General features: G+C 30.6%; 1 protein-coding gene across 1 annotated transcript in view; it reads right to left on the bottom strand.

Moving 5' to 3' along the window:
- Window positions 1–362: 362 nt before the first annotated feature.
- The window catches only part of LOC107439403 (uncharacterized), a 14202-nt gene continuing 5684 nt past the window's right edge, over window positions 363–8880 (bottom strand). The window contains exon 3 of the mRNA XM_043056943.2: window positions 363–1494. Coding sequence (XP_042912877.1) covers window positions 409–1494 — 1086 coding nt within the window. The 3' untranslated portion in view covers window positions 363–408. The remainder of the gene's footprint in view (window positions 1495–8880) is intronic.

Genomic DNA, 8880 nt, shown 5'->3' with positions numbered 1-8880 from the left:
CCTCTGGAGAGCTACGGTTGGATTCTAAAATGTTGTTTAAAGTTGTTCTCGGTATAGAATTTTCTTTGGCAAAAGTAGCTTTTGAAAGGTTAGATTTTTTAAACTTTTCAACCAATTCATTTTTTTTTCGATATTGTTAAATTCTTTCTTTTCGAAGCCGTAATGAAAGCATGGATACGTTATTCGTTCAGTAATCCAATAAAAATGTTCTTTTTTCTCAATTTCAACTCCTTTTCAAGCTCTGAGAGATAACTTCAAATGATCAAAAGACCTTTTGCCCTTGGGCGAGGAAAAGAACGCGAGTGGTCAAATGAGGAGAGGGTAAGGTCATCAATGAATGTAAAAGAGAAAAGAGGGTAGTATTGTTACATACGGAAATTTCTTTTTATTAGAATGTCATATTACAGCTCAAGAGAAATAACAAAGTTGATTAAGAAATTGATTAACCCTTAAACTATTTAGGGTTTGAGAACACTTAGCCCACCACCCATGTGATTCAGGCATTGTAGATGCGCCATCTTCTTTGAGGTCATCGTGTTCCTCGTAATCACTGAAATAACCCTCCCCATCCTCATCTTCCTCATCTTCCAGATAAGCCCAAAATTCAGCACGTTTACACATAATATCAATATTCCTATCTGATGCCTCGATGCACAAATCTATCCTGTTCATATCAAAACGTTTTAATGGAGTTTCATCAACAGGAAATGAATCCAAAAAATCTCTGAAGTACTGAAGGGAGGATCTTCGTAACAACAAAAAACTTTTTATCTTACCGTAGGTATGATTACCACCGGTTCTATATACATATTTTTCAATAGGTGTAATAGCCTCTACCATCAAAAATCCAATTTTTTTCTTCTCTTCGTCCAAGAAATGCAATTGGTATTTATGGCGTAATGCTCTTAGAAGGTGTGCTGTACAGCTCCTTGTAATATCCATTAAAGAAGTAGAAATTTCTTCTAAAGCATTAAAGTTTCTGTCACGCAAATTATAACTATAAAATTTACTAAGACTAGAACCATACAAATTGATAAGACGTTTGAATTCTTGAATGAAATGCATTAAATACTCTTCTGAATTCTGTTTTCCACAGTCAAAGTTATCAATATCCAAAAGAAATCGAGATAAAAACTCACTTACTTCTTTTAAGTCATGAGTTCTATTCTCTAGGGACATCAAGATAAATTTATTTATGTTATATTCAGGTTTTTCAGTATGAATTATGTTTTTAAGACGATTCATAATTAAATCACTATTTAAAGATTTTTTATTCGTATCAGTATACGAATTAAGTTTTTCAGTTGGAATTATGTCTTTATGAAGATACATAAGTAAATCACTATTTAAAGATATTTTATTCGTATCAGTATCCAAATTAAGTTTATTTATAGAGCTAAGCAATTCACAAAACTCCCAGGCATTGTTACTACTCTTGGTGTCTTTCAAGTGCTGCAGGAGTCTCTCTTTTCTTGACATATAATAAAAAGGCACCTAAAAAGAAACAAAAAATAGTATAAAAATAACGACTGTCCAAATTACAGATTTTCTTCGTTGGAATGGTGTCTTGAAATTTTGTGAAAAATATTTAAGTTAAAAATTGAAAAACTTATTTCGAGGAAATAAATAATTTTGTCTCAATTTGAGCATGCCAAAAATTAGTTTCTCAAGATTTGATGGCTATAAAAAATGCCGTGATTTTAAAAGAAAGAGAAATAGAAATTTAAAAAAAATACTTTTAATGATTAAATACGAAAAATAATAAGAAAAAGAAAAAAAAATCGTAGTACACACATTCCTACATAATTGAAAACAGGAGGAGAGGGAAAGGAGGAGGGTAAAAAGCATGGAACCGGTTTTCTCCCCAGATGGCGTAATCGAGCGTTGCTATCGTGATTACTTACAAAGGCTTTGACACCTTATAAGCATAAGGAATATTTAAAAATTTTTATGTATTGAAGATAAGAAATTGGTGTTCAGGTAATGTAGGGGCATTGTAGGGGGTGTTTAGTTTTAAATATAATCAATCATCAATGCCTTTACCCATTCACACTCAAATGTATGAGGATTTTCCAGATGTAGATGGAGTTTGATATTGCGCATGTCCAGTGGACAATGTATAGTTTGTCTTTGTAAAAAACTCTCCATAGCCATTCGTCTGGAGTGGTGGCGGTGACTATAGTTACGAGGTTCAACTATTTCAAGGGTAAGTTGGGTCATTATTTAAGACAGTTTTTGAGTCGGGCAGGCAGGAGAAAGAGAACCAAGGAAGAAAGATGCTCCACTCTATAAATGCACTATTTCTTGTTTCCATAGCAGCAGATGGCCGTAGACTTCGTGGCGAGGGGAGTTCTTTCAATAGACAAACCATATAAGTGAAATTTGACCACTTGAATATGAGACAACTTTATATGTGCGACAAACACAATCATTGAATTTTTTTTCCTCTGACACTTACTTAGTTTTATTATCCAATATTGCACCTTTCGTAATTCCAGCCAGTCCAATATATTTTAAATTTAATAAAAACTGTTGTTTAAACAGCTTATCCCAAAAAGAGCAAATTGTCAAAAGAGAGAAATATAATAAATAATATAAAAATGCTTTGCAGAGATGAAGCCAGTTTAGTTTTTGTGTTTCAGTATTTTCTCAAGATTTAAAAACTATGGATGAATTTTAATTCTCATTTAAGTACAAAAGTTTTTTTCTGTTTTTTTGAAAATATATTAATTAGATAGCATACTATTGACAAGTGAATGAATTTTACGATGGGTATTATAGTAAAAAACAAATAACTGTTTTTAATAAGGTTTAAATTATGCGTATTTTTGTATAACTCTATTTTTATAACACTGTTTTTTGAATGGAAAAATATTCTAAGTTCTTTTGTGAAGTAAGAAAAAAACATTTACGAACGTGAAATTACAGAATTAAAAAAAGAATTAACAATTCGCTAATTAGAGTTGTAGGGTGATTTTATTTATTGTTTACTTAATGAAAATAATATTAATGAAAATAATACTAATATAATATTAATTAAATCATAAAATAATTGAGAATTCTACATTTTTATTTTAGAATTCTCTATTTTAAACTATTTTTACCTGAAACTGCCTTTCAGCAAAATTATTTGGAATACTAAATTTGCAATTTAACTAGAGGGAAGTTTTAAAATAGCTAATGTTTGTCCTCACATAAAAAGAATTATTATGCATAATGATACTTCTAATACAATATATCAGAATTTAAGAAATTACTTGACTCTATAAAAATCATGATTTAGAAATGCAAATAAGATAAGCAGCGAAATAAGGAATCACCAAATAGCAACCTTTCTCAGAATTAGAGGAAAGAAGATTTGTCATCGTTTGTGTAGCTTATCCTCCAAAGGTTCATTGTAGACCTCGCCCAAACTTCAGCTGTCAAGATAAGGATAATTGCTTTCAGGTGCGTTAAAAAGCCCCCCTAGAACGGACTTGGCTTAATACTCTCTTGGCATGATATAGCTATATTCTCTTGGCGCTTTTCTTATAAAAAGGTTACTATTTTTCCTGGTATGAAGAAGGATTTTTCCTCTCCGCAAGAGTGAGGTGGAAGTCTTAGTCATGAGAGGGAAAAGTCTTAGCTATCAGAGGGAAAATTTTCTAAGAATGAAAGAAGCNTATTAAATTTGCAATTTAACTAGAGAGAAGTTTTAAAATAGCTGATGTTTGTCCTCACATAAAAAGAATTATTATGCATAATGATGTTGCTGTAAGATCCTAAATATTACTAAAGATACTTCTAATAAAATATATCAGAATTTAAGAAATTACTCGACTCCATAAAAATCATGATTTAGAAATGCAAATAAGATAAGCAGCGAAATAAGGAATCACCAAATAGCAACCTTTCTCAGAATTAGAGGAAAGAAGATTTGTCATCGTTGTTGTAGCTTATCCTCCAAATGTTTGACAAAGTCAGACAAGGTCCATCAGACCGTTGACCCTAAGGAAATCTAGGAAGAGAAGGGGGGATACGTTTAGGACATTAATTAGGCCCATCTTACAGTATGGTTTCCCTGTTTATAACTGTGCCTCAGTCACCAACTTGGGTAAATTGAAGAAGCTTCAACTCAGTGCTGCTAGAAATATTACTGAACTAAGACGCAGCTGTCCGAGAGAAGTAGTTCTCTATTAGGCTAATTTGCAACCTCTCCAAACTAGAAGAAAGGCCAACCTTACCAAACATTATAACAAACTTTCTAGCTACGGTCAGCATAATAGAACATCCCTTTATTTAAACAACTGGAATAACAATCAAAGACTTAAGAAAAACAGCTTCTTCAGTCAGGCTAAGCTTCTGTGTTTGCCTTATAATGAAATAGAGGCCCACTTCTTAAAATTTTGCCTGAATCCCTCAGAGGGACTCCCAAGAATTTATTTCCACTTCGATTTTCGACTACCCCGCTCACCAAGAAGGTCTTCATTCCAGCTCATCTCTGACAGTTGACTTTAGAAATCACAAAAAAGATCCCATACAATGCTATAAAAATTTTTACGGACGGCATTTAACTGGGCGACTACGAAGGCAGTGGCATCTACATTGAGAAGCCAGGGGATAGACTGTCTATCTGCCTAAACTGGACGACTACGCAGGCAGTGGAATCTACATTGAGAAACCAGGGGATAAACTGTCTATCTGCCTAAACTGGACGACTACGCAGGCAGTGGCATCTACATTGAGTAACCAGGGGATAGACTGTCTATCTGCCTAAACTGGACGACTACGCAGGCAGTGGCATCTACATTGAGAAACCAGGGGATCTGCTTCCTCAACCCTGACTTCTCATCGGTCTTCAAAAGTGAATTAATAGCAATTGAACAATGCCTTGAAGCTGTTATTAATGACCTAATTTTCATCGTTTTATCATTAATAATCTAAAATTAGGTTTTATGTCGGAAAGTTAGATTCCTAGTTCTTGTGCTACATGCAGTCTAATGAAGGATTCGTTTTTAGTTTATGTACAGTCCACAAAAAAAAAAAAAAAAAAAAAAAAAAAAAAAAAAAAAAAAAAAAAAAAAAAAAGATATCACCCTGAATAACTTTTGTTCTAATGATCGAATTTTGCAACCAACTTAGTCCCAGATAATAAAATAATTATTACAGCAATTTTTTCAATTAAACTAACCATTAGTTGTCATCAAATAAACGGTTTGGTTGATAAACAATTATCGAAAAAGTACTCTTAAATTAATCATTTATCTTGGGGATAATTTACAATTTAATTGAGTTTTAATCAGTGAAAATTATACCTTTAAACATTATTTTTATCGAAAGTAAAATATTAAATTTATAGGCCGAGAAGAAACAATAACTTTGAATTATGGAAAGTACAATCACTACTGCATTACCATTTTTTTTTCTTCCGTTTTCAAAATTAACTCTCTTGATATACAGTTATTTTAAAGATTGCAACGACAACTGAAAAGCTTTCTTCGACAGTTTCGGTTCTTCCTTTTAAATAAAAAGAAATTAAAACTGTAAAGCACAGGTATTACTTTTTAGTACTTTAGTATTAAAGAGCGTATTTTTCTCCTCTAGAATCTGTTATCAATTTTTAAACTCCCGCAAAAATAAAGTATTCAGTATTATCTTATCCTCTAACATTTATGGGTACTTACAGAGTGATGGGCGTTAAGAAGAGGGGCAAGTAACCTAAGTCATTTTTAGAAAAGAGGAGTTTTAAAAAAAAAAACAGTAATTATGTTACACAGAAAATATATATATTGTTTTGAATTTTTTTAAGGGGTGGGAGGCGGCTATTTTTAAAATCTCTTTATGGAGGTGATCAGTTATATGTCATATCACTCTATATAATTGTTTTTCCGTACTGTAGTTTGTCATTTGAAAATAAAGTTCAAATTGGCAAACGATGAAATATTAAATTTTCATAGCTTCGTAAATTAGTAAAATTTTTTCTTTTATTTTAATAAAAAGAAATGTGTCGGTATAATGTTCTTATCAATGCATTTTTGTTGTATTCTTAAAGCGAAAATTTATTTGGGTAGTGGAGGTACGGAATTTCCCCACCAGCCTCGGAGGAATGGGTGCCCCGGACTAATATTGATCGATTAAAAGGAATTGGTTGTTCGGATTTTGAATCTATTGTTTTTAATTAAGCTTATTTTGATTATTAAAAAGGTTTTTTATCAAATTGAAAACGTAATTTAAATTATTTATTAGTTTCTTTCGCGTCATGCATTTTGATTTTTTTACGTTATTATTTGTGAATTTACCGTTTAAGTTTTTTACTAATATCCTTATTATTAATTATTGATATTAATATTTTTAATATAAAGATCAATTTTATAACAAAAAAAAATACTTGAAATAAAATTGTATCTGTATACAAATATAATAACAATAAAAAGACATTAAAACTAAAAAAAAAATTATTAGTATTACCTAGGACAGCAGTTTTCAAACGGTGTTCCGCGGAACCCTTGGGTTCCGTAAAGATTCACAGGAGTTCTGATAGTGAGTACTTTTTACAGCCGCAGACGGCTGCCCACCTAACTGTAACAACCTGCTTCTGCACCCTGAAGTCCAATGTCTAAGACATAGGTTCCAAAATGGTGTTCCACGGAACCTTATGGTACCTCAGAAAAGCTACAGTGGATCCACGAGTTAGTACTTTTTTATAGCTAATGATGAGTATTGAAACCTCAGATTATATTTAGATACAATCTATAATTTATTTAATCTTTCGGTTACTTTAAGAAATTATTTCTAATAAAATACCATTAAAAATAAATGGCATCTTTTAAAATAAAATATAATATTTCTAGCAACAATATAATGAATAAATTATGAAAACGACAAGCATTAGTAATTCTCATCGAGCTTTTCCGATTAAAATAATTATATTCTTTAATAAAGAAATATGCTTCTTTAATAACCATTTTCAACGTTTATTGCAGTTTTTCTAAATTTTCATTTCGAGGTAATCCATAATTCAGCTTATTTGAACTTATTTATATTATTTATTTCAATTTATTTATTTTTAACTTATGTGCCGTCCACAAAAAAAAAAAAAAAAAAAAAAAAAAAAAAAAAAAAATTTTTTTTTTTTTTTTTTTTTTTTTTTTTTTNAATTTCATAAAGACAACAAGTCATGTTTTTGCTACAGTACTTTGAGTCCTACCACACATTATACACAATATATATTCAAAATTATGTTAATTAATTAATTAGTGCTAACCATTAATTAAGTTACGAAATCAGACACAAAAACGTACTTTCTCTGAATAAACATATATATATATATATATATATATTTTTACATATTTGGATTCCTTATCTTCAAAATATAGGGGGAAGCCGCAACCTAGGAAATATGGTCCCCATAGTTTGGTCAGGAGAGCTATTCAAAGTTTGGACATATATATATATTTTTTTTACATATTTGGAATCTAGACGCTTCTATTAGGGGGGGGGGGAGTAAAATTTAGAAAAAAATTGGTTCGCAATAAAGGTTTATATATTTGGTGGTAGTCTAAGCTAAAAACAGCTAAAAAAAGTCGCCAGCGCAAATTAATATTTTAAGATAACCCACCATTGACTAATTCAAAGGAGGAATACTTAATTTTACTAGGGTGCTAAGCAACCAAGCTCTGTAAAAAAATTGAAATAATGTTCTGTGATTGCTCGGGAAATTGCTCGGCTCCTTTGAAAAGAAAATTTGAATCGATTTATAAATTATTTATGATTTTTTAAGTTTTTAGAATTTAAATACATGACCTTTTTATCTGATATTATTTAGATTATGTTGTCTTTGCTATATTTATTCGAGGATTTCATACTAAAAACAAATTAACATAACTTATTATAACTGTACACAAAATTTTATGGATAATCATTTTTCAGCTTTAATCGAGAGGCAAGAAAGATTGAACAAAAAAAAAAGTGCTTGAAAAATAAAATGTTGGTTGTATAGTAATTCTAATACACATTCACAAGGTTTTCTATAATTTACGATATTTCTTTTATTCTATAACTGAAGGAATTGCTGAATGTTTACTGGCATTTCAAAAACATTGGAATATGTTATGTTTAAGAATAAGACATTGAAATAATATGGTGTTTCATATTGTATAATTCATTGTTTAAACAATCGCTTCGTTCTGCTAGATATTTAGGTAATAAAGATGATAAAGATGATTAGCAAATAGCATCCTCATGTTTCGACACATTCTGAAACTTACGTTCTCAAATTCACCATAAAATGTCTGTCACACAGCATATTCTTCAATTACGATAAGCTACATTTACCACCAAATTCTGCAACTATGATTATTTTTTCTAATATATATCTGATCCAATACTCTCATTTTAAACAGAGTTCGTAAGGTNACTTACGTTCTCAAATTCACCATAAAATGTCTGTCACACAGCATATTCCTCAATTACGATAAGCTACATTTACCACGAAATTCTGCAACTATGATTATTTTTTTCTAATATATATCTGATCCAATACTCTCTTTTTAAACAGAGTTCGTAAGGTACGTTATGATGCTCTTATGTTCTTAAAGACCACATGAATCCTGTTGAAATATTAAAATGCATATGTTTACTTTAACGAGTGTAAAATCCTTATCAAATTAATGATCAACATCCAAATGTAAAACAGTATAACTTATAACTGATGATAAAAACTCAACTGGTTTCAAAAAACATGAAGAGGGAAGTAAAAGTCGACATGCTTCGAGCGTTCAAATATAATCGCCCATTCTCAAGACTTGTCAGGCTTGAATAACATGTGAGTTTTATTATTGGACGCTCAAAACATGTCTATTTTTATTATCATCTATTATTCAATATTACTGAATTATGAGA

This window comes from Parasteatoda tepidariorum, chromosome 6 (genome assembly GCF_043381705.1).
Source record: "Parasteatoda tepidariorum isolate YZ-2023 chromosome 6, CAS_Ptep_4.0, whole genome shotgun sequence".
Taxonomy (NCBI): domain Eukaryota; kingdom Metazoa; phylum Arthropoda; class Arachnida; order Araneae; family Theridiidae; genus Parasteatoda; species Parasteatoda tepidariorum.
This window is presented reverse-complemented; position numbering and strand designations above follow the sequence as displayed.